This window comes from Blastomyces gilchristii (genome assembly GCF_000003855.2).
Source record: "Blastomyces gilchristii SLH14081 genomic scaffold supercont1.3, whole genome shotgun sequence".
NCBI lineage: Eukaryota > Fungi > Ascomycota > Eurotiomycetes > Onygenales > Ajellomycetaceae > Blastomyces > Blastomyces gilchristii.
Window position 1 is genome coordinate 1148406 of NW_003101680.1, and position 23576 is coordinate 1171981.

Below are 23576 nucleotides of genomic sequence, written 5' to 3' on the forward strand. Positions count from 1 at the left end.
CAAAGGAGATCAAAGCCGTGCTAGTTGCCCTATGAAACTGAGGGAGAAAATGTAATCAGGCAGATCCGAGAATTCGAGAATGACGTGGGGAAATACTAGAAAAGATATGTTAATAATAATACAAATAAAAAAAATGGGCCAAGAAACGAAGAAGCAGCAAGGTGGAATTTATTTCGTGACATAATAATTGCCGCGGGGGAGAATCTAGCACAGGCCACACCAGCAATTCAGGGGGTCTTTTACAATATAGACCAAGTAGTAGCAAGGCCAAGCTTGTGCGCTCGCTACCTCCGGAGACCAGGAATTGATTTAAACCTTCTTCTCCTTCTCCTGCTGCTTTTCGGCATCCCCTTCGGACGATTGGGCCTCTGAATTCTGGATTTCCTGATCTGGAGCAGCTGCTTCCATATTCTTGTCGTCCGACTCGTCGATGTCCTCATGATCCTTGGGAGTGGAAACACCAGCCTCTTCGTTTTCGGTGTTCTGCTCGTTTTCCTCTTCGATGAGCTCTTGCTGCTCCTTGATAACCTCAAGACGCTGCTTGTTGGTGGCTGCGCCTTCGGCGTTATGCACCTCGAGCTCAATTTCGTGGAAGAGCTCTTCGGGGATGCTGGACAGGACGGATCGGAGTGCATCGATCTGGGAGGAAATTTCGTATTCCTGGGACTTCTGCGTGTACATATAGGCATTGCTGAGAACGAGGAGGGTCGATGGTACGCGCTTCCTGAGGCGTAGGTCAAGCCACATGGACAGGTCGTCCCGCAGACGGCCCGGGGATACGCCGTGAGTGCGCAGTCCACGAGAAGCACAGGCCATCTGGAGTTCGGGAACGGAAAGCGATTCGACGCCTTCAAATGAAATGGCTTTGTCATCACGCTTAATTTGACGCATCCGGTGACGTACATTGTACCGAAGCATTGAATCTGTACCGAAGGTATTGAGATTTATGTATTTGCACATCGCCACCAATTGAGGTCGCGACAAGTTATCCAAGGTAAGATCATCTTTGAAGGTCTGGCAGACCTTGATAACATCTTCTTCCGAAGGCGACTCGCCAGTAGCTCGAACCTTCCTGAAAAACTCAGCGAACTCTTCTTTTTTGGCGTTTCTGGCGTTGACTGGAAGGCCAGTCTCCTTGAGTGTATTCTGCAGGAACGAGCCCATCTCCTTCCGTGTCGCGCGAAGTATAGCTGCTTTCTGCTCCTTGGACTTTTGGCCTTCATAGGTGCTGGGAAGCAAGTTCGGGAAGAGCTTCAGTGCGACCGGCAGGAGGAATTCGGCAAACGGGACGATAACAAAAACAGAGAAGGGTACCAGTCGAGCTAAATCTTGAACTGTACGTCGTAGCTATTATCTATACGTTAGCGATATCATTCCGGCTTGGTCGGGCACATGGAAGGAGAGCGGAAATCAAAAGATATTCGCAGATGGAAGGCTAACTTGTCGATGTTCCCTACGGCTAAGTTCATAACCAGCAGCCATCTTTAAGGCAAGCTGTGTACTGATCTTGACCTCCGTAGCCAATAGCTTAGTCCCATCCCAATAATGCTGGGCCTCTTTCTTGATCCTCTGACCCAATGTAAGTTTCTTAGCTTCCTTCTTCTCCTCAACAGTCCTTTTCTCTGCAGCTTCCACATCATGATAGTTTAAATCTTTCCCTTCCGCAACCATCGCTTCTGCAGATGAACTATCGGTTGTGGATGTAACTTGGATCTGCTCACGAGGTTCGCCTCCGGTTTTATCCGGCTGTACCGATGCTGGTGTCGGTTTCTGCGCAGTCTTTGCTGGGAGTGGCTTCTTCGCCTGGTCTGCGTTAAACCCTGGAGGAGGGAATGATGGCGGCTCTAAGGGAGTTGAAGAGGAAGTGTGCTGCGTGGCATAGCCGCGCTGTTGGTGCTCGAGCGGGAGGAGAAGAGCCAGGGCTTGGACATGTTGGGGAAGGGAACGTCGGTAACGTGAAGTCGCGGCCGAATAAGGACCTAGAGTTCCTGGAATGCGGCAGCGTACTATTCGGGGTCAGTAACTGAATATTCACTGGAGAGTTGTCTTGATGCTCGACGCACATGCGGCCATTCTCTGTGCTGACACCGCATTGCGGGTCAGGGCAACCGATTTCATGCTGCCGCGTCGAGAGAGTGAGAAAAATTCGAATAGCAACTTCCGGTATGCGTTGAATGGTATATAAGTAACAGCGAAGCGTGCAAGAACAGGGTTTTGAAGAATGGTGGGTTGAAAAAGATTTGCTATGGTCGAGGTTGAAACAGGCGGAGGTTATCAATGTGCAAACCGCGCTAGGTAAAGTTTGGACAATCACGTGACGTTTATGTCATCTCCAGGTTTTTGGTGGAGTCGCCTCAGCAATCTGAAGTCGACTTCGATGGGGAAACAGGGAAAAAGAATGGAATTGGAACGCAATCAAGTTACAATATCATGATCAGATTAGTAATGTCAGGTAATCACCCTACATAAATCAACGGGGAACAGCAAGGTTCAAAACTCCTTGTCCAAAATTATCAAAGATAACTGACCCAGAAAAAGACATTGAAACTGGATTCGAAAAGCAAAAATGGATACCACATATCCAGCTGGTTGGCGGGCAACACAGGAGGTAAAAAACACGCTGATGGGCAAATTTCGCCTCGCAGTATCGACAGATAACGCGCAGAAAATAGAAAGTCCAAGAATAACGGGAACGCTTCAGGAGGGTATCCATAACGAAAGAAATTAACGAAAAAAAGTAAAAAGGCAAAAGGACGAAGAGACGAAAGAGGGTTGTGGGACCCGTGATTTCAGGTTCTAGGATAGAGGCCGGAAGTTGAAGGAGAATCCACAGTTGTAGGGGCTGACTGCGTATCTAGGAGCGGGATCTGGTTGACTGCGCAGTGGACTGACGAGCCCGTTTGCTTGACCTCCATATCATCATGGCTGTATATCTTCCCATTGCCTGACTCGGGAACTAAAGTAGGACTGGTCGAGCCGCCTTCGGGAGAAGTATGCCATTTGGCAACATCTTTCTTAAGCTGCTCCAGCTCATTTTGGAACCTTTTCCCAAAAACGTCAATATAATATGTCGCGCCGTTGTAGACACTCCAGGAAAAAACGACCATTAGGAAAAGAGAGCTGGCCCAACTGTACCAAAACCACAAGGGGCATGGGGTTATAGTTAGCAGCGCATAGGCATATTGTATGAGCATGAAAGCTGGCTCTTGTAAGGAGAGCGGGAGGCTGAGGACAAATTTTCCAATCCAGGTCTTGGCGTATGACTTTCGAAGCCAAGTAAAGCTTGTCGGCCGCCCTGCGGCAATCTTTTCACGCCGACGAACCGTTATGAGGAGATGATATGATAGCTGCCACACCGCGTAAGGAACGGTAGCCCATATCATCATTGCGGCGAGCGAGTAATGTTCCGGGCTACCTGGTTCGCTGAATTTGATGCTGTAGACAGCGGGGAATCGGTTGCGCAATACATCAGAAGGGGTCATATGAATTAAGCAGTGGAGGGTAACGGGCGGCATAATATGAATAAACAGGCTAGATATCAACTCTGTCAGAAAACTGATATCGATATAGATTCTCCGTAGGCCCTACTTACCTAGTAACTTTATCAAAACTGTGAAACACCAATGAGTTCCTCCACATGGCAATAGCAATGGCATTATTACCATATGCAAGGCAGTATGTGCTAAGGAACAATCTTTTCGAGCCCGGCAGCACCCAAATAGTCAAAACCGTTAAGAAATTGACGAAGTAGCAGAGATCAGCCAGGAAGTAATGGTATCCACGTCTGTGATAGGTGTAATAGCGTATTGGCATGAAATAACAAAACTGGGCCGTGTACCAGTAGAAGAAATATTCCGGGTAAGCACCAAGCAAATATCCACAGATAAGAATGTTAAGCACACCTGCGATGAAGGAAACCTTCTCACGAGCAGTGACTGTCGCAGTATCATTCCAACGAGCACCTAGCCGCTCAACAGAATCTTTCATGCGTTTCCGGTATTTCTCCAGCTGGTCGTCTGAAGACGGGACACGCTTGCGCCACTCCCCCACGACCCTTTGCTTCGCATGTATGCCTGTGTTCTTCAGTTTTTCCTGTTGTTTCTTAACCTTTTCTTTCTGAACAGTCAATGTGTTCTGCCATTTTTCTAGCTTCTGGGGTAGTGCAAGGTTCCCTAGCAGATCAAAAACAGTGAGTTTGTCCAGAGGAGGGAAAGGCTCCCAATCTTCCTGGAACGAGCTGCTCGCCCCAAATGAAGATGTCCGCGATAGCCCAATATTGTATGACGGCGAAGCATCAGGCGTTGAATTGGAAGATCCATCCCGATCATATGCTATCGCGTCGAGGATTTCGGTGTTTGGTTCAGTCGCGTATTCATTCAAACGATCTGGTTGTGACTTGCTCTTCGGTATCGAAATAGGCTCAGACATTTCGACCTAAAAGTGCCGGGCGCCGTACAAGGAGGGCTGGACTCAGGAATATGACAGGAGGGAAATGCCTTTGATAAACTCCTCCTCAATATCAGCCCCAAATACCTGGGTTGCGATCGAATTCAAAACAGGCAAGAGTGGGCTGGGCATATATAACCACAGACATAACCGCAAGGGAAGAATATTGGCTCGGTTTCTTCACAAGTTAAACAGGGTATGCGACGGGATAATGCGGTGACTATATATAACGTAAATGAAAATATCCTCAAAATAAATTACACCTGTTGTGACTTCCTCATACGACGGAGAAAATGCGAGGAGAACGATGAGCAAAGGGCTAGAGAGCAGACCGGCCCTTAAATGGACCTAATGACAGAAAATAGGTCACCATGCCCACCATGCTCGCAGTGGTTCAACAAGAGGGAAAATGATGCTAACAGCCTGCTGTCCAAGAGAGATGAGAAGATCGTGCATGAAGCTTTCCACATGGTTGGTTTAGTTAATCTTTAATCCGAGCTTGAGCTGTCTGGTGATTCGCGCTAGCCGGACTGGGTCGCGAAGCCACCAGGTCACATGGTCAGACGGTTGCAGTTTGGCCCAAGAACTACGGAGTAGTCGCAATTGGGTCAATATCATTCGGAGATATCATATATAGAGAATGTGTTCCTATTTGTTGTGTGCGAAGTGTCACTTGGTCAAAGATCACCTTTTTTGTCCCTAGGGCCCTGTTCTAGAGTAGCCAACTTTAAGGACCTATGAATTTCTCCTCTCCTGTACAGTTTGCATCATAGTACTCCGTACGCTTTGGGTGAAAGATTCCGCAACAAGATATGAAAGCATAGTGTTATATTTATTTAAGTTCGCAAACTAGCACCTCTTAAGAGCTTCCATTACGCTACGAGGTCAGCTTTACTTAGAACCTCCTTCGGTGAAAGCAACTCCTGCCTATGAACTGCCCCTTTAGTCAATAGAAGCTCGACCATACGCTGCTGCTTATCGCCAGATAACCGCAGAATTGCAGTGTCCAGAGGAGCATTAGCCACGGTATCAATGTGAACCACATTGATATCCTCTCTCAACAGCAATCTTTCCCGCAATCTCCACATTTCCTCGTAGAACAGCCACCGATAGCGGATCCGTCCTGAAAAGTTTGTTGACGATATTTGGATCTACTCCGTCCGTCGCCAGGAGGAGCTCCACCATCACCAGATCGTTTTTACGAACAGCAACCCACAGGTCGGTTGGACCCACCTTGTCCGCATTGACATCGCTTGATTGGCCTCAAGTAGCAATTTGGCAACCCCATGGTTACCGTTATAAACAGCGCCGCCCAGTGTCGTCCAGCTGACGTCACATTCAGTGTCGGGTTCAATATCTTCATGTCCAAGCAACAACTTGACGACCGTTACATGCCCAAGTTCTGAAGCCTTGGTGAGCGGAGTTTGATTGTGCCGATCTCTCAGGTTGACATCAAATCTTGTCATTTCCTAGCAGCAACTTCACAAATTCTGCGTTTCCAAATGTAGCAGCTATCCATAGAGGCGTTTGTCCATGCTCGACTGGGATGTTTGGGTCGACATGATCCGCTATAAGGAGGAGCCGGACAATATCCTCATTCCCCATGCATAGAGGCAACGACAGTGGTGTGAACCCAAAAATGGCTTGGTGGTTAGCGCGACTGCGGTATTTGTGAGAAGGGAGGTCACGGCAGCCTTATCGCTACGCACAACGGCAAATGTCAAGCGGGTTGTCCATTCATAGAGATACCTGGACTCCGTTGAGCGGCTAGGAAGCACTAGCAGCTTTTTCACAATATGTAGAAGCCCCATACTCAACGACTGGAGCAGCAAGTCACCCGCATCATGCTGGGAGAGCTCAACTTCTAGGCCATCCGTGCTCAGAAGCAATGAGACTGCAGAACACCGTTTCATATTGAATAAAAGAAGAACCAGCGCGCCGCCATCCGCCGCAGTTCGGGTACGGTCATTTTCGAGGAGCAATTTCAATACTGACTCGCACCCGTCTTTGGTTGCATGATGCAACACCGACTAGCCCTAGCCGTCGGTAAAGTGTGGATTGACGCCAGGTTGGTCGAGCAATAGCTTCACTATGTCTGCATGATTCTCATGAGCCGCAAACAAAAGTGGAGACATAGTTTGCCGTGCAGACCCAAAAACTGAAAATTGGCGATCCGGAGGGGACCAGTCATTGACAACGCCGTTGAGATCGATGCCGTCTCTATTGAGAAGGAGTTCAACGACCTTAACATGACCACGCTGGCATGCAATTATCAACGGTGTTTTATCATCAGTCCCCAACGCTCGCAATGAAGCACGTGCGTTCAAAGCTTTACGCGCAGTAATTTCATTCCCATGCTCCGCAGCCCAGAGTAGAGAGGAGTTGGCGCCAAGTCGATAGAGCTTAGCATCGAGAAGGGAGTATAAGCGCCTGTTGGTTTGTACAAAGAGTTCAAGTCACCAAGCGGGTAGTTCTTCACCGAGGACCAAAAATATTTCATTAGGTAGGTAGGTCGAGAAACTGCATCTTTAAAAAGTGTAGACAGTGGTTGTAAGGGTGCTACGCGACTTGCTCCGCTTCGGGAAGGGAATGGAAACCAATATCGACTACACTGCCCTTAGCTAGGGACCATAGAACTCCCACGGCTCCCGGGGCGATGTCATAAAATTGCCATCCATATACGTAAATAATGGCGGCTCGCGATTGTACCTGTAGACTGATTCCAACCGTAATGAAGCTTGGCACGCTAACGGGAGATGGCATAGTATGACTAATAAATTACATTACGGCCACTGCTCCAGGTCGCGTCGCGAACGAGAAGCAGCATCAAAAAGTCGAAACCACCAAGTCCCAGCACCCGGATGGGGATTTCACGTACCTAGTTCATTGTTCCTCAGGCTACGCGATAGCTAATATCGAGTATTCCTAGCTATCCACAAGCATCTCATTTTCCGCGTCATACGCCTTAATTTGACTTGGAATCCCCGCTCGCCTGGCAACGGCGGGTGGGTGCGATTTGAGGAGAGACCATGGGGAAACTAATTCGGCTCGAGCTCTTCAGTAAGTTCTATCCCCAGATGCTGCTTTTGGGATATTCTATGATATGTTAAGATGCTAATGTGCTGTGCTGTAATAGATTTCAAATCGTACAAAGGGCATCATACTCTGCTTTTCGGCGATGCCTTCTTCACGTCCATTATTGGGCCTAATGGCTCGGGGAAATCGAATTCGTTAGTGGTACCCTTCTCAGGTGTGCGCTGTTTGATTCTGACGAATATGTAGGATGGATGCGATTTCGTTTGTTTTAGGAATCAAGTCATCCCACCTTCGTTCAACGCATCTGCGCGACTTGGTATACCGTGGGCGCGTGCTTCGTACATCGACCATCAATGACGATGGCTCCGCCTCGAAGAATGTCCAGAATGGCGTGAACGGTGATGGCGACGTGGAACCGTCACAGGAACCCGCTGAACGAAATGACCCAAAAGTCGCATGGGTCATGGCCGTGTATGAAGATGACGCAGGAGAAGAGCAGCATTGGAAACGATCAATTACAAGCCAAGGAGTGAGCGAGTATCGCATCAACAATCGCGTTGTAACCGCACAGCAATACAACCAGTCACTCGAAGATGAAAATATTTTGATCAAGGCTCGCAATTTCTTGGTGTTCCAAGGAGACGTGGAGTCCATTGCTTCTCAATCACCAAGGGACCTGACCCGCTTGATAGAGCAAATTTCCGGAAGTCTCGAATACAAGGCAGAGTACGAAAGACTTAAGGCGGAGCAGGAAGAAACAGCGGAAATCCAAAATGCGCAGTTGAACCGACGGAGAGGTATCAACTCCGAAATCAAGCAGTATCAGGAACAGAAGAGAGAAGCGGAAAATTATGCAAGGAAAGCGGACGAACGCGATCAAGCGATTATTACACACATCCTTTGGAAACTCTTCCACTTCCAGCGCTTAATTGAGGAGTCAAGTGCCGAGATCCAGAAGCACCAAGACGAGCTGGAGGAATTCCGACGTGGCGTAGAAAAATACGAAAAGAACCTTGAGGAAGCCAAAAAAGATCATGCTCGCGCCGGAAGGAACGTGGCGAAAGTGGAAAAGAGCATTAACTCCAAGGAAAAAGATATCGAAGATACGACGAATTCGTTAGTTCCTGTCGACGAAAAAATTGAAATCTCGAAACAGAAAGTGGCGAGGTACGCCACCCGGATTTCCGAAATCGAGAAGGAAAGCGATGCGCAATCGAAAACCGTCAAGCAACTCGAAAAGGCCCTTAAAGTTGTCGAAAAAGCTCAATCTCAGTGGGAGGATGAGTGGAAGAAAACAGCAAGCAAGAGAGGAATCCAACTCAGCGATTCCGATCTTCACGAATATAACAAGCTCAAGGAAGACGTAAATAAGCGTTCCTCTGCTGCCCAAATAAAACTCACAAATTTAAAGCGCCAGAGAAAAGCCGATGCCGAGACTGTTAACAGTTTAAAGAGCAATTTCGAAAGTACAGAGTGGCAGGTCAAAAATCTCCAGTCTGATGTAAATAATATGTTGGATCGCAAATCCAGTATGGCAGAGGCCATTGAGTCTACATCTAAGGAAATTGCTCAGAAGAAAAAAGAACTTAATAATCTTACTTCTGAACGGCTTCGGGTAGCACAGATGCGGACCGAACTCGAGGAGAAACTTCAAGTTACTTTGAAGAAGCTCCTCGAGGCAGACGATGGCCGAAAGCAAAGCGAGAAGGAGTTGCGTACCAAGGAGCTAATATCAACCTTGAAGCGCATATTTCCTGGGGTCAAGGGTCGGGTTAGCGAGCTTTGCAAGCCCAAACAGAAGAAATATCAAGACGCCGTCAGCACCGTCCTAGGCCGGCATTTCGACTCCATCGTAGTGGACAACGAGAAGACGGCCAAGGAATGTATCCAGCATCTCCGGGACCAAAGAGCAGGCCAAGCAACCTTCATCCCACTCGAGACCATCCAAGTGAAAGCTTTCAATTCAAGCCTGAAAGGCATGCACCGGGGAATGCGACCAGCCATCGAAACGGTCGACTATGATAATTCCGTCTCCCGCGCTATTACATATGCCTGCGGCAATGCGATCGTTTGTGATGATTTAGCCACGGCGAAGTATCTTTGCTATGAGAGAGGAGTCGATGCCAAAGCAGTCACGCTTGATGGGACGGTTATCCACAAGGGTGGTCTCATGACTGGTGGACGCGGCCCGGGCCATCAGCAATCCAAACGCTGGGAAGATACTGATATCACCAACTTGCATAAACTAAAAGAGAAACTTATTGCGGACCTGGGCAATCTCCCCAAAGCTCACCGCAAAGGTGCAGAGGAAGAAAGTCTTCAGGGACAGCTTACAGGTCTGGAGCAACGTCTGGCGTACTCTCGGGATGAACTAAAAGCTTTGGACAGAAATATTGAAAGCAGGTCCGGCGAAGTCGACTTCTCCAAACGTCAAATGAAGAGTGTCCAGCCAAAATACCTTGAGAAGAAACGTGCCCTAGAAGAACTGGATGAATCTATTGCGGAAGCCCAAAGCTCAGTTAGCGGGGTTGAAGATGAAGTCTACCGAGCCTTCTGCCGTCGTCTGGGTTACAGCAACATCAGAGAATACGAAGCCCAGCAAGGGTCGCTGCAACAGGAAGCCGCAGAGAAGAAACTTGAGTTTACTACCCAAAAGAGTAAGATTGAGAACCAGCTCAGTTTCGAGAAGCAGCGGCTGCAGGCGACCGACGACCGTATCGAAGGACTCCGCTCGCAGGCAGAGCGAGATCGAGCTCTCATCTCTGAACTTGAAGCTGAGCGCAAAACCATCAAGGATCGTCTTGATACGCTCAACGCAGAACTCGAGTTACTAGGCGAAGAACTCGCGGAGCAACAGGAAGCCTACTCACAATCCGCAGAAAACCTGGCCGCTCAGCGTCAAGAGGTTCAGAAACGTTCCAGGAATGTTGAGGCTACGCTCAAAGCGATCAGTTCACTGGATGGCGAGAGACAGCGGCATGCTTCCGGTAGGTATGCGCTTTTGCGCCGCTGCAAGTTGGAAGATATCGATATTCCTCTTGAAAAGGGCTCAGCTCCACTGTCTACCCTGCCTATTGATGACCTAGTCCAAAATGATGAGGATGCGATGGACGTAGACGAGGATCCCAACGTAGGGAGCATCCAAGCTTCTGCTATACACGACTATGGCATCGAAGTTGAATTCGAAAGCTTGGGTGACTCGCTGAAGGAGGTGTGTACCAACGTCGCCCATACTTATCATTATGCGTGTTACCTAACAATTTTCTACAGGATTCGGATGACAAGATCGATGAGGAGCTTCAGGACCGGGTCAAATCACTTAACAGCGAGCTCGACAAAATGGCACCGAACATGCGGGCGATGGAGCGCCTGGAAGGCGTCGAGAACAAGCTTCGGAGTACGGAGAAGGACTTTGAAGACGCCAGGAAACGGGCCCGGAAGGCCAAGGAAGACTTCGAGGCCGTAATGCGGAAACGCTCAGAGCTTTTCAACAAAGCATTCACGCATATCTCGGAGCAGATCGAGCCCATATATCGCGATCTAACAAAGACGGCTAGTTATCCCATGGGCGGGAAAGCGTAAGTGAAAACCGGAAAGCAAGTATTTGGTTAGCTATATTGAAGACATTTTATCTGACTACTGGCGTTTTCCTGTTCTTTTTGATAGTTATCTCGACATCGAAGATTCCGAGGAACCCTATCTTGATGGTATCAAATACCATGCGATGCCGCCCCTCAAACGGTTCAGAGACATGGAGCACCTCTCTGGTGGAGAAAAAACCATGGCTGCCCTGGCATTGCTTTTCGCCGTACACTCCTACCAACCCTCACCCTTCTTCGTGCTGGACGAAGTTGATGCGGCCCTCGACAACACTAACGTAGCACGGGTTGCCAACTATATCCGCGACCATGCTGCACCCGGTATGCAGTTTATCGTCATCAGCTTGAAGACGGGCCTCTTCCAGAACAGCGAGGCGTTGGTAGGAATTTACAGAGACCAGGCTGCGAATAGTAGCAAGTGTTTGACGCTCGATGTATGCCCCTTTTCCATGAAAACATTTGTCGCGTTTCGTTTGCTCTAGTCCACAACTCTCTGATTGTGTTCGTACACTAACTTACCTGGTTACAATCTACAGCTTCGGAAATATAGATGATGTCCTTCGCTGTTTTCTTTATTTAGCTGATTCTCTCAATTTTCGTTTCAGCCTGTCCGTTTTGCTCCGCGATCCGCTGGAATGACGTTATTTCTTTTTCCAGCCAATGACAGCCAGCTTCGCTTCTATTTCATCTAGGTGGACAACAACCATTATCAGGCCTTTTCTAAGTTTTCTTTGAAGATGCGTGGATGTATGAAATATTGTTTCTTTTTGATAATGAGCACGATGGTAGGGTCGCTATGTTAACGATACGTATCGGGCGTTGCTATTCTTCTTCTGTGACGCTGTGCAATCTTAGCAACTTTCCACCGTACCTAGTAAAATTCATGTAACTTCAGTTCCATACATATTCTTTTTATCACTTATGATTACGCCTGATACTAAATCTACGAGAAAGTATGTAATTTGAACATATTCCAAAAAAAAAACAAAGTAATAAATTAATTAAGTAAATAGGGACACTCAGATACATGACAGTGCTTTTCAAAGCAGAACAGCTTTTGCAGCGTTCGTAACATGACATACGTAAATAAAAAAGGTCCACCCTTTGACAATTTAGAACCGGGACGCATATAATACAGGGGAATTTATCCAAAAAAATAAAAATAAAAAATAAAAATAAAAAATAAAAAACAATTTAGATCACGATGCTCGTAGTAATTTGGTGTTGGGTAAAAGGGGGAGGATGCGCAGGTTACATATTGTACAGTGCATATATATACAGAGTAGATAGGGGAATATTTAGATTGCACACAGTGAAAAACATGTAAATATCCAAAGAGGGAACATAAACAACCAAATTTTAGCATGAAGTCCTAGTAGAAAAAAGCAATCACGCCCTCGGGACCATAAAATTGAAAAACAGTGCGATTTAATAAGGATTTGGCGAAGGCCCAGCGTTAAGGAGGACGCAAATCGGATCCCACTGTGTAACGAACGCTGGGTCCAGCAGTTTAGGTAGAATCTACACATTAATTAGCATATCAAAAAAAGACAAAAAATAAACATTATCAACAACGAAAAATCAGCGAAATACCTCTTTGAACCTCCGAATAAACTCCCCAAGGCGCTGACGAAGAGGGCTAAATCCGTCGTTAGGTGGGGCGCATAGGAGTGGCCGCCCATCTTCCTTGAGAAAAAGTTTTTTGCGGAGCCGATGGATTTGCTCCCAGTTGAGCATATCGAAATCTGGAATAGGATCGCCAGGGCAATAGATCCAAGAGTCTAGGCGGTAACGACCGTAGCCGCAGTACTCTCCACTTCGAGCAAGAACGATGGCAGGATCATCCCCGAGCTCTACAGCTTCTTCCCACTCCATGTCGTGCTCATGAGGGGGCCGCATATTGATCAGTTGGCGGTTGAGCTACTTTTTCCGGATTCGAGGTTTTCCGTCGAAAAAATGTTGGAAATTTCTTTATAATTCTATCTGGATATAAGCTATGTATTTTTGACTTGTTGCGGATATTCGGGCTCACATGTTTCTCAGCGTCTTTGCCGCTTGACTTGTTGAATGAATCAGTTGATTTCTGAAGAAAGCTCTTTGGGAAGTGCTCCGAAGGGGCCACGTCCGTTGGAGTCTCTTGATCCGTTGGAAGCAGCAACAGGCTCGCCAATAACCCCAGCAGAAGAGTCTTTTTTGGGGTTCGTCAGGAAGAGAGTCAGGTAAGAGCACAGCACTCCGAGATACTGGATCCTCTCATCAGTTGATGGCGCAGCTTCCTGGGATCTTTCGGGAATGCTAACTGCAGAAAGTTGAGAATAAAAAATAACAGAAAGGACAACCTCTGCAGCAAATACCTTTGGATATTTGCCGTGTGGTTTGTACCTTCTGTAAAAGTACAAATAACGGTGTGTCTTCTTGGAAGCAAGTCTGAAGCAAGTCTTTTTCTTTGACTTGGGCAAATAGTAGCTGGAGGCAGAATCAAGGCAAGAGGGACTCTGTCTGGCAAAAACATGATGATGATAGAGAAAAAAGGGAGGAAAAGAAGAGAAGAAAGAGCGACGGCGAGTCAGGTTTAAATGCTCTCGCCTGAACTTTCATGCAACGATTAGACTGTCGAGATGCTTGAGGAGCATTTTCCCTATATGGACAGAGCAAAGAACTCATACAAACCTACCGGAGAAATGATGAAGTTCCTCGGCCCCTACAGCGAGACCAGCTCCCAACTATAGCGCAGTACGGTGGTGGTTGGCCACTCATAAGGCGATGCAAGCAGAACGAACTTAACGGGAACCGTTGAGAGGCCATCAAAAGACGGGTGTCAACGGCGTCCCAAAGCAGATGGTAAACCTAAAACCTAGTTCATTCATCTGGGGGAAAGACGACAGAATGGATTCCCTCCCCGCAGCACTCCCCAGTAAAACCATGTATTTGCTGGGACTCCTTTCCTCTGAGACTTTGAATGGCGAACAGTAAAAATTGTAGGCGCGAAGGTGAATTTCGCTCCCATGATATAACGCCTGTAAAGAAAGGAGTGGGAGATATACCAGGGGGATCTCAAAACAAAAAATGACGTCAAAAAACGGTTTCACCGTTGGCCTTGGCTGATATAAACCTTCGAGAAAAGTATCCCAGGGCGGCGGCAATCCCAACTAGGAAGGAGCGAGCAATGAATGGCATACATAGTGTGTCCAAGGTTTAGGAAAATAGGCGAGTTGGGGAAGACCTCGATGTATGGGGGATGTATGCCCACAGCAACTGCCGTTTCGAGCTCGTAGGAAGTGGCAAAATCGCAACAAATTAGCCCGCTAGCATATAGAGAAGGTATTTCCCCATACTACTAGCAAAGAAGAGTGACTTTGTCCTTACGGGGGCTGGTATTTAAAATACCACTGCGGCTGCTTATAGACATAGCGACCTCGCTCGTGTATGGTAGTCCTGCCTCTGGATCACGTAACTTTAAAGCATCCAAAAGAGGAGAGAAATGAAATCGAACTGGAGATGGTAGAAGGATGATAAGAAATGTTGCTAGAAAAACAGAAAACCAGGAAAGGGGAAACCCGAATACATGAAGGGTCCCATTGTCGAGTGTCTATCTGAAATTAGCCCCTGCCTTGAAACATAGTTATGCCCAGGCTACCTGTAGCAAACTCCGTTTGATTCAAAGCGCGAGGAGAAGTCCCGACACCAGTGTAAAAAGTAGATAATAGCATGGAATACCAATGTAAGAATGTTACCATCCAAAAGACAATCACCCACATTCCCCCACGAATGTCTTCGACTAAAGAGGAGACGAACGGACGAAGGTCGACAATGTCTCAGGACCTAAAATAAGTCCGGCCTTTTATGAATTATCGCACTTCTCTTGCGTAACTCAGTACGGAAAGCACAACTCAGGGAGAATATATTCCGTGTCGCTCAAGTGAGGGGGTGGGATCCTTCTATTTATCAGCCGGGCGATGAATTCCACAACTAGGCACCTGAGATCATCTTGTGGGCCTAAACTCAGCACAAAGTATTCCACCTCCTTAAGAGAGAATCCATGGACTAATGCTGTGTCTCGCAGTTTCTGAAGAGTAGTTTCATAGGATCCAGGTGTGTCATAGCATTTTCCAAATTCATAGCCCCAAAGATAGCGCTGGTTGGTGGAGTTGAATAAATTTGTGTACAGCCACTCAACAAAAAGGAACTCAACAAAAAGGACGAATGCATGTTCAATACCTTCGAAAGTATTCAGCTTTGCATTCTTAATGGCGTCCTAGACGCAAGGGCCTCTGGTACACAGAAGGTTGTCGTGGAGGCATATATATATATATACATATATGCCAGGTTTGATTATTAGATCCCACCATGACGTCCATCATATTTTGATTTCCTATCCGTCTGCCTGTAGAAATAAGTACGCATAGAAAAGGAACACCTGAGAGGGGGATTGGAGGAGCACATGCTAAGGGGATTTCTTTAGCAAAGGATCCTTAAACCACTCAGCAGCCGTCCTGTTATCGCTGTAACAACCTGGAATTTCTCCGCACTTCACTTGCAGGTACCAGTCTGGAAAGGACTCATTTGGCAGCGGCTTTCCTAGGCGTTTTTGTCGGAAGTAGTAGAAGAGGCCCGCATAGTTCCAATGGCTTGGGGGGTCGAGTTGTAATGCGGTTCTCCAACGAGTCCTATACCCGAAAAGGCAGGGGGTTGTTGCGATGTATTTACCAACATTGCTGAAATTTAGAGAAGTTTAGTGTAATGCTTGAAGGTGAAATAAAGTGAAAACAAGTGAGAGAAATTCAAGAGGAAATGAGAACTGGCCAAAGGCTTCATTATACGAGTACAGAAATGAAGGAGCAAAGGGAAGCAAATGGAAAAAAGAAAAAAAGGAAGAAAAGAGAAGAAAAGAGAAAGAAAGGCCGTTCCGGTTCCAAGGGGTAGGGTTTGGGATCGGTTGCCTCCCATCAGCGAGATTCCTCAGCGACACATCTTTCAAAGGTGAGAAACTCGTCGCCAAAATAACCCGTCATGTCGAGGCGAAATGCACCAGACATGCCCTCCACTTCGACGTAAACGAATCCTTCTTGGGTGAAAGCGCGCCGCATGTTGATGAGTGTTTTCCAAGTAAGGTAACTTATTTTCTTCAAGGGCTCTTTCCAGAACGATAACTGCGGTCCAATGTTGCGTTCTTGGAAAGCTTCACGTATTCGCCTCATATCGTAGGTATGTAGGTGTTGTTTCGAGACAAATATGGGGCTAGATAACGTCACTTGCGATGGAGTGGTGACTATCTCGCGGGGTTTCAGAAACCCAAGCGTCCGCCGTACATTGATCCGAATTTCCGGCATACTCCCGCTGGCAGGCGCAGCAGTGATGCCAGTGATTAACTTTGTTCCACGACGGATGAATACGGCCCCCATAGCACCCATCAAAATGCATATGCCACCCATAGCATAGGTCGTGAAGTAGCTTACTTCCAAAAGGGGATCGGAAGTGATGGTGTAGAAGTTCCAACCGGCATACAGAAAACAAAATGCTGCTGTAGTTCGGGTGGTCACAACGTAAGAACCAAGAGAAGTTCCTGCATAAAGCTTGGTCGCTTCTTTGTCTTTCGAAATGGCTCGAGTAAATTTTTGGTAAAGATCTTCTAATGGCTTTCTTGGACCCTGTGGTTGCGATAGGACCGGCGCGCCCTTAGGTGGCGCGCGCGATGGAGCGGCTTTCCGTGATAGATAACGCCTGAATGATCTTGAAGGGAAGAAATGGCAATTTGGCGGACATGAGGAATTCAAAGACGGGAAACTGACGGAACCAGACAGCCGTGGAAAAGAATGACGGGGGAATAGATTTCGAAACATCGTTGCGGAAACGTACCTGTATAGTGGCAGATGGTTAGCAAGCTAAGCTGAGGAGAGCTGAGGAGAGATTTCGGGGTTTTGGGATTTGCAATTGTCGAGGATTATAGCATTATAAAACATCGTGCGGGAAAGATAAAAATAAAGAGGAGACGGAAGAACTCGAGTTTAAGTACTTACAGCAAAGGACTGAGTTAATTGAAGCCGCGATACATACCTGCCGGCTTCTTCCCGTCAAACGTTGCGATGATCAAAAGTTTGAACATTCAAGGAAGCTCTTGGCGGAACATCGATTAATCCGGCCAGTGAGCCCGCCGTCAGCCGCACCAAGCCCAAAGCAGCAAGGTTGGGGAGAACATGGAACTTCACCGCGCGGAATAGCTTCATTATTCGACTTTTTGCGGACAGGCTCCCGAGATCCGTGTGTTGCAGCTTCGAGTTATACTTCCCGCTTAATTCCTCTTCTTGATGTTTTAGGCGCGTCGGCTGCAGATTGCAAGGATCACTTTGCATTCCTACCATTTGAGCAGTATATATATACATCGACTCCACTACAGCTCCGTCGTCATAGAGGGGGGGGCACTGACATTCGGGTGCCATGGCTCAGGTTTCACGAATGCCATGTTGGATTTCGCGATGCCGTCTAAATGCCTACAGATCTGCTAGATGTGAGCTTTCTTGTCAATAAACTGCGTGTTTTTCCTTAGAATGAGGCACACATTTAATTTCCAGCTTAACCGGAAACCTCCCCCATTCCTTCACCAGTTCAAAGCTGGCTGAGACTGATGTACATCTCTTCGCTCTGCAGATCTCCAAACCGCTTCAGGAACTCAATCCCAGGATCTCCCATACCCCCTTTTCCCTTCCGTCTCGCAATTGCTTAATGAGAAAGGCATATCCGGCCCGGATGTCTCCAAAATACCTGCTTCCGGTCCCAAAGGCCGGCTCCTAAAGGGCGATGTACTTGCCTACACAGGGGCGATACCGCAAGACTACCCGTCCAACCTTTCTGCCCAAATTTCTCAACTCGCGCATCTAGACCTGAGTAATATTAAAATCAAACAAGGTCTCGCAGAGCCGCAGGCTAAATCCGTAGCGGCACCTGAACCGACAACCACACCGGCACCACCCAGTCCAGCCGAGCCCTCCCCGCCGAAGGAAACGCAAATATCTCTTCCAATATCCCTCTCTTCCGTCCTTAGCATGCAAGAACGCCTCCAGAAGACCCTTGGCATTACAATTCCGCTAAGTACCTTCCTCGCCCGTGCCGTAGATGTAGCCAACGACGCCCTCCCAGCATCCATGACCAAATCCCGCACCCAATCCGCCGATGTTCTATTCGACGAAATACTCGGGATATCCCCAACAAAGGCCACAGCCGCAAACACACACACTTCCCGCGGTAATTATGTCCCAGAGATAACCGCGCCGGAAGAAATCATGGCTCACCAGCCTCCCTCTGCTTCTCCACGCCGACAAGTTCATCATCAGGAACAAGATATCATCGACATATTATCCGGGAAGTCGCAGCTACCATCGGCATCTGCATCCACGCTTATGCACGGCGAGGAATCCACATGCTTCAACTCCGCAGGTCTGGACCTAGCCACCAACATTTTCAGCATTAAAGTCCCCCCACCTGATCGAGTGCGCGGCGAGACCTTCCTGGCACGCCTTCGCGACGTGTTGCAAGATGAGCCGGAGAGTTTGGTGTTTTAACTTTCTTTTTTTTTATGTACTCTTATTTCTACCTATACCGGGGAAAAAGTCTTGTAACAGGAAGCGCCGATCTGAGATATGTTTACTAAAATTTCCATCCTTCCTCCATTTGTTGTTTTTGTACTTTTGGTTCCATTTTGTGTCTAGCTAGCTTGCTACTAAGCTCTGTCCTTTTTATATATATAATTTTGCTTTCCACCCAAGGGTTCCCATTTCCCACCCCCTGTTTCTCTATTAATCCTTTCGATTTAGCACTCTGCTGCTCCCTCGTTTTCTGTAAAACTGAACAATTTTCTGGTATCATGTACTAAAAACAAAGAGCAAAACAAATATCCATCGGATGGGGATGGGGATAAGGAATATCACGTCGCCAATGCATCGCACTCATGTCAATTTTCTATTTCAGGACGAAAATGCGAAAATAGAAGAGCTAGGTGATACAGAAATCATTTCAACAAGTCAACCGGTAAAATTATAAATAAATACTAAATAGTATATAACTTCTCAATCACATTCCCTCCCCTTCCCTTCCTGCATTTAACATTCCATAAGCCCTCCCCATTCCAACGCTCTCCGGTTCACATTGCCGGATTCTAATGTCCCCCCAAACACCGCAAACGTTGATTGAACAAAGCGGCCGCCTCATGGACGGACAGCCTCATGGACGGAGGCGACAGTAAAAGTCAGAAGGGTACCAAAGTAGAAAAAAAGAAAGAAAGAAGTTGAACGCCGACAAACGCCTATTATCTGCCCACCCCAAGAACCTTTCCCCTAAGTCCCGCCATCATCGCCAACGCTGAAACAAAAGTAGTCATGACTTCCAAATATCTCCCTCTAGTAGGGCCGGGCCGCTTTGAAAAATGCTTATAGAAGGTTTCAAAGAAAAGAAATACAGCACAGGGGAAAAGAGAAAAAGAAAAGAAGGAAAGGGAGAAAAGTGAACAAAGATCGAAGTTTCTTCCTTTAGAAAACAGTGACACAAAGAAAAAGAAGCAGGTAAGAAGGGGAGCAGGATTAAGTGGGCGATATTCGTTTCGATCGAGATTGAAAAATGGAAGAGAGAAAAAAAAAACGAAAAAGCAAAAACACAAAGCTTGGAACACGGGAAGGTGGAAGTAAGTGTTCCCCGTCCTCGTTAAACTGGAGGGATCGAAAGATGTAGCGAAGGTAGAAACCCGGTAGCGGTAAAAGGAGTCACCTGGGGAAAAGAGAAGAAAATCCCGCAAGCTACCTGATAGTCGCGTAAGAGTGGTATTTACTTTCCCTGCCATCATCCTTCAACCCCTTCTTATTAAATATCTTCCAGAACCGCAACGTCTCGTCCCCAGCGCCCGTAACGACAGTTTGCCCATCAGGACTCATAGCCAGGTATAGAACTCGGAAGGTATGGCCCGTCAAAGATACAACCTGTTCCATGCGCGGGTATTTCCAGACAACGATCTGGTTCTGGCTGTAACCATGGGTGCTGACGATTTCATCGGAGTTTTTCGACCAGGCGAGGTTGCACACTTGGCTTCCTGTGTCGACTTCTTTGATCTGATGACCAGTAAGCGTGTTCCAAAATTTTATTGTTCGATCTGCGGTACCACCGCCTGACGCTAATAGGGAATGTTGATGCGGAGACCATGCGATCGCTTTGACAGCTGCTATGTGGTCTGAAAATCGGAAAAGAGGTGTTTCGTTTAGTTTGTCCCAGACGATTAATTTATTGTCGTTCCCGCCAGATGCTAGTTGTCCATCCTCAGTATTCCATTTGAGTCCACAGATTTCTTGCTTGTGGCCTGTAAGTCGCCGTAGATATTGATCTGGAGATCGCACATCGCGGTGAAAGATGGTTCTATCCCTGGAGCCCGATGTGAGGATGTGGTCGTTCCAGGCAAGAGCACCCACTCGTAGTGTATGGCCTGTCATTGTTCGTAACCGTCGACAGTGTTCGGCATCCCAGATTTGTACCAATCCCTTCCCAGTTCCGATCGCAAGGTGGGTCCCCTTAAGAGCAATCTTGTCAGCTTTCCATAAGTTTTAGTAATACAGGACAATGAAATCATTTATTTACCCTTTGAATCCAACTGACACTCGTTACGGTGTCATCTTGCAGCTGGCATAACTTGGTAACATGACCATTCACCGAATCCCACATATAAACCGCCGACGCCAATCCCACACCCAGTATATTACTACTACCCCAATCCACTAGATTGAGGTAAAAATCGTCCGCTAGATCGGGCGCATCTAGAACTTTAAATGGCACTTTGTTCACATATCGCGGTTGCTTGCGCATGCTCTGCAGAATCCGCTGGCTATCGAATCGAATAGGGGACAAGCTATAGAGTTCAGATTGAACGTTGAGGTTTGGGCCATGCCCACTACGAGGCGTCCGAGAAGGTGTAGGGTTTCCAGAAACATGTCGAGGGGAGGCATAAGAAAAGAGGTTTTTGCTGGGAGTGGAGGGAGTTATGCTTGCGGGAGGTAAGGAGGAAGCGGCTTTGTATGAGGGTGGAGTTCGTGAGCGGGTAGGGTCATGGATTTTTGTTGAATACCCAGAAATCGGGTCAGGCGATAGCGAATGTAGATCGGGCTGTGGGACGGTATCTCCAAAGACTTCGCTCCGAAGCACTCTGGAGTATGTACGATTGGCTTCCTCAGCTAAAATGGGAGTATTTATTTAGTATCGCTCGAACACGAATAACGTATGCACAGCCGCACTTACTCTTTTGGAAATGTAGCTCTCCATGGGGCGTTCTCTTTTTCGCCTTTGAGGGGGTCGTAGGGCAGCCATCTTCATGAAGTAAGCTATAACTGGCTTGTAAATCCTGGCCTTCGCGGTTTGGGATGAACCTGCAAAATGCCAACAACTATTAGCCAGTCCAAACGGCGAACGAATATATCGAGCCTCCCGCACGGCAAAGAAGTCATCGTGCCGTATCATTCCATATCTTCTCTGATGCGTGGCTATCCCATCTACCCCCAAGAGAAGCAAAAAGAGAGCTTACCTATCTCCATAAACCCGTTGCCGCTTGCGACTCGGGCTCGTGCCTGGTGTTCTCTCCCGGGGCCGGCCCGCTTCTTCAAAATCCTTAAGCGCGCGAGCAAGAGCATCTGGATTTATTGGTTCTGAGTCTTGTCTATGTCGAAGTTTTGTTGAATCAAGTGAGGGATTGAAAATAGCGGCTCGAGGTTTTGTAGTAGTTGGCGGGGTATGGGACTTGGAGCCGGGTGGAGAAGCAAGTTTAGCAATTGCAGAGGAATCATTCTTAACCGCAAGGTGTGTGGCTATCATGCGTCCTTTCTCTCCCCCGGTTTCTGCCATTGTTGACGGATATCGAATAGTGGTTTGGTGGTTTGGTTGTCTGGCGCCGCTCTATTCAGCTCTGTGATCTGGGGTTGGGGGACGGATACTTTGGAGGAATTGGGAAAGACGTTCAGTAAGGGGCTTTGGAATAATCTACGGCCAAGGAAAACCGCTTATAAAGAGCAAAAATGACGATATATGGAACCGAATATAGGATAGATTGGCAATGTTGACATGAGCGGCTTTCTTCTTGTGTCCCGGTATTTGCTGGGCGACAAACTTCTGCAAAACAATCAATCCCAGCGACAGGGGAGGACGACAGGGGTAGGAAAGACAGGCGGAACAAGGACAGGAGGGTTATTTGTCGCTACCTGAGGATGTAACTCCGACTCCTGAAAGCACCAACATCCGTAACAGACTGAGAAGAGGCCGACAGATGGATAGTGAGTATGGCAGCGGGTGTGGGTGTGTATGGCCCAGCTCGGGACGTTTGATGTTGCTGCTCGAGCCGGTATGGCCAGAAAGGGAAGGAGCCCCCAGGCGCGACTTTTACGCGAAAACGCTACTCTGCTTCGGGACTAGCGCGCTGTCTATCATAACATTCCTCGATCTCTTGATGGGCTAATTCGCAGTATATTCCCCATTACCACATTGAAGAATATCTGTCACTAAGTACGAAGTTACTCCTAAAGTGTGTTCTTTCGCTTTTTGTGACCGCCTTGCGTCGTGGTTTTGTTCCACCTAAATCTAATCCTCTTCCACAAACAAACTGATTCTTCACATGAAAGGAAGGAAGTAACTATTCACCCTAAATGTCACCCATGTCAGAGTGAATCCACGGATTCACTCCTTTGTTTGTCTGTCTCGATTCTTGCCTTCAGTAGGCTTGTTGAAGAAGAGACTTCCAACTTTGGACTAGATGAGCCTCTAGAGCCATCTGAAGCCGTTTCCCCTCTATATCTCCTCCGTCCGCTGGATACAGATATGCGTACATGACTTCAGGGGGTTTCAAACGAACCGTCGAACCAAGTTTGTTTGCCAATATCTAGGTATACCATGTGACTGAGATATAACAGCAGCAGTGTCCGTGGGAAAAAAAGCTTCATTCACAAAGTAATCTGGGAGTCTCAGTCATGAAACAGACATGCAACAGATTAGCTATACAGAGTCTGGGATCTAGGGGCTTAACAATGAGGTTTGAAGTTCTCAAACAGGTAGTTTTACTTTCATTGAGCTTTACTTTCAAGTAGTTTTGGTTGAACAAAGAATAGCATCAATGCAAAGGCTAATGGATGATTGGCCTCGGGTGGTTTTCTCAACAAGTCCATTGTGTGCTTATCATTCAGGCTGAACCAGGCATCGTGGGACTGCGGGGATGCAAGGGTGGCTTTGCTAGCGCGTTGTTGATCCCAACCCCAGTTTGCCTCAAAACAAAACAATCGCGAAAAGTCGCGACTATTTCTAGAAAACGCCCGTAACCTTCCGACAACATCCTGGACGACCCACCATTCTTTTCTCCGCGCGGGGAAGAGCTAAGCAGCGCACCAAAGGCAAAATAACAAACCGTTTGAATGACGCGAGGTTTGCTAGGGACGATTGGATCTCAGATGAGGATTTCGCCCTGGAAGTCTAGCCGAATCTCTCGCT

The 23576-nt window shown here is 47.4% G+C and overlaps 11 protein-coding genes across 11 annotated transcripts; 2 read left to right on the forward strand and 9 right to left on the reverse strand.

Moving 5' to 3' along the window:
* Nucleotides 1-309: 309 nt before the first annotated feature.
* On the reverse strand, nucleotides 310-2118 carry BDBG_01906 (MRS7 family protein; the record flags this gene model as incomplete). Its single annotated transcript, XM_002627189.2, has 3 exons — nucleotides 310-1347; nucleotides 1441-2006; nucleotides 2064-2118. 3 exons carry the CDS (start codon nucleotides 2116-2118, stop codon nucleotides 310-312), a joined length of 1659 nt encoding a protein of 552 aa, XP_002627235.1.
* Nucleotides 2119-2789: 671 nt separating this feature from the next.
* Nucleotides 2790-4428, reverse strand: BDBG_01907 (uncharacterized protein; the record flags this gene model as incomplete). The annotated part of the gene is made up of 2 exons (XM_002627190.2): nucleotides 2790-3531; nucleotides 3593-4428. The coding sequence occupies 2 exons, from the start codon at nucleotides 4426-4428 to the stop codon at nucleotides 2790-2792; spliced, it is 1578 nt and encodes a 525-aa protein (XP_002627236.1).
* Nucleotides 4429-5318: 890 nt separating this feature from the next.
* BDBG_16480 (uncharacterized protein) lies at nucleotides 5319-5534 on the reverse strand (the record flags this gene model as incomplete). Its single annotated transcript, XM_031724426.1, has 1 exon — nucleotides 5319-5534. The coding sequence occupies one exon, from the start codon at nucleotides 5532-5534 to the stop codon at nucleotides 5319-5321; it is 216 nt and encodes a 71-aa protein (XP_031576756.1).
* Nucleotides 5535-5630: 96 nt separating this feature from the next.
* BDBG_16481 (uncharacterized protein) lies at nucleotides 5631-5912 on the reverse strand (the record flags this gene model as incomplete). Its single annotated transcript, XM_031724427.1, has 1 exon — nucleotides 5631-5912. One exon carries the CDS (start codon nucleotides 5910-5912, stop codon nucleotides 5631-5633), a length of 282 nt encoding a protein of 93 aa, XP_031576757.1.
* A 102-nt stretch (nucleotides 5913-6014) lies between these two features.
* On the reverse strand, nucleotides 6015-6359 carry BDBG_16482 (uncharacterized protein; the record flags this gene model as incomplete). The annotated part of the gene is made up of 1 exon (XM_031724428.1): nucleotides 6015-6359. One exon carries the CDS (start codon nucleotides 6357-6359, stop codon nucleotides 6015-6017), a length of 345 nt encoding a protein of 114 aa, XP_031576758.1.
* Nucleotides 6360-6482: 123 nt separating this feature from the next.
* BDBG_16483 (uncharacterized protein) lies at nucleotides 6483-7209 on the reverse strand (the record flags this gene model as incomplete). The annotated part of the gene is made up of 2 exons (XM_031724429.1): nucleotides 6483-6876; nucleotides 7010-7209. 2 exons carry the CDS (start codon nucleotides 7207-7209, stop codon nucleotides 6483-6485), a joined length of 594 nt encoding a protein of 197 aa, XP_031576759.1.
* A 44-nt stretch (nucleotides 7210-7253) lies between these two features.
* On the forward strand, nucleotides 7254-12143 carry BDBG_01909 (structural maintenance-chromosome 1). Its single transcript, XM_002627192.2, has 6 exons — nucleotides 7254-7506; nucleotides 7583-7676; nucleotides 7729-10693; nucleotides 10753-11060; nucleotides 11149-11515; nucleotides 11618-12143. Exons 1-6 carry the CDS (start codon nucleotides 7476-7478, stop codon nucleotides 11633-11635), a joined length of 3783 nt encoding a protein of 1260 aa, XP_002627238.1. The 5' UTR covers nucleotides 7254-7475; the 3' UTR covers nucleotides 11636-12143.
* Nucleotides 12144-12283: 140 nt separating this feature from the next.
* On the reverse strand, nucleotides 12284-13137 carry BDBG_01910 (uncharacterized protein). Its single transcript, XM_002627193.2, has 3 exons — nucleotides 13114-13137; nucleotides 12675-13060; nucleotides 12284-12602 (listed from the first exon to the last, which is right to left on the reverse strand). The coding sequence occupies exons 2-3, from the start codon at nucleotides 12978-12980 to the stop codon at nucleotides 12510-12512; spliced, it is 399 nt and encodes a 132-aa protein (XP_002627239.1). The 5' UTR covers nucleotides 12981-13060; nucleotides 13114-13137; the 3' UTR covers nucleotides 12284-12509.
* Nucleotides 13138-16027: 2890 nt separating this feature from the next.
* On the reverse strand, nucleotides 16028-17184 carry BDBG_01912 (uncharacterized protein; the record flags this gene model as incomplete). Its single annotated transcript, XM_002627195.1, has 3 exons — nucleotides 16028-16802; nucleotides 16871-16937; nucleotides 17136-17184. The coding sequence occupies 3 exons, from the start codon at nucleotides 17182-17184 to the stop codon at nucleotides 16028-16030; spliced, it is 891 nt and encodes a 296-aa protein (XP_002627241.1).
* An 84-nt stretch (nucleotides 17185-17268) lies between these two features.
* Nucleotides 17269-19241, forward strand: BDBG_01913 (pyruvate dehydrogenase complex component Pdx1). The gene is made up of 2 exons (XM_002627196.2): nucleotides 17269-17586; nucleotides 17727-19241. Exons 1-2 carry the CDS (start codon nucleotides 17517-17519, stop codon nucleotides 18635-18637), a joined length of 981 nt encoding a protein of 326 aa, XP_002627242.1. The 5' UTR covers nucleotides 17269-17516; the 3' UTR covers nucleotides 18638-19241.
* Nucleotides 18731-23016, reverse strand: BDBG_01914 (cell division cycle 20-like protein 1, cofactor-APC complex). Its single transcript, XM_031720539.1, has 4 exons — nucleotides 21631-23016; nucleotides 21348-21475; nucleotides 20694-21283; nucleotides 18731-20626 (listed from the first exon to the last, which is right to left on the reverse strand). The coding sequence occupies exons 1-4, from the start codon at nucleotides 21945-21947 to the stop codon at nucleotides 19865-19867; spliced, it is 1797 nt and encodes a 598-aa protein (XP_031576760.1). The 5' UTR covers nucleotides 21948-23016; the 3' UTR covers nucleotides 18731-19864.
* Between the last annotated feature and the right edge of the window lie 560 nt (nucleotides 23017-23576).

Coding starts and splice junctions, on each gene's coding strand:
- BDBG_01909 (XM_002627192.2), top strand. CDS start 7,476: ATGGGGAAACTAATTCGGCTCGAGCTCTTCA. Junction 7,677..7,728: donor GGCTCGGGGAAATCGAATTC/GTTAGTGGTACC, acceptor ACGAATATGTAG/GATGGATGCGATTTCGTTTG. Junction 11,061..11,148: donor TATCCCATGGGCGGGAAAGC/GTAAGTGAAAAC, acceptor TCTTTTTGATAG/TTATCTCGACATCGAAGATT.
- BDBG_01913 (XM_002627196.2), top strand. CDS start 17,517: ATGGCTCAGGTTTCACGAATGCCATGTTGGATTTCGCGATGCCGTCTA. Junction 17,587..17,726: donor TGCCTACAGATCTGCTAGAT/GTGAGCTTTCTT, acceptor TTCGCTCTGCAG/ATCTCCAAACCGCTTCAGGA.
- BDBG_01914 (XM_031720539.1), bottom strand. CDS start 21,947: ATGGCAGAAACCGGGGGAGAGAAAGGACGCATGATAGCCACACACCTT. Junction 21,476..21,630: donor CAACGGGTTTATGGAGATAG/GTAAGCTCTCTT, acceptor GGCATTTTGCAG/GTTCATCCCAAACCGCGAAG. Junction 20,627..20,693: donor GTGTCAGTTGGATTCAAAGG/GTAAATAAATGA, acceptor ATTGCTCTTAAG/GGGACCCACCTTGCGATCGG.
- BDBG_01910 (XM_002627193.2), bottom strand. CDS start 12,980: ATGCGGCCCCCTCATGAGCACGACATGGAGTGGGAAGAAGCTGTAGAG. Junction 12,603..12,674: donor TTATTCGGAGGTTCAAAGAG/GTATTTCGCTGA, acceptor ATTAATGTGTAG/ATTCTACCTAAACTGCTGGA.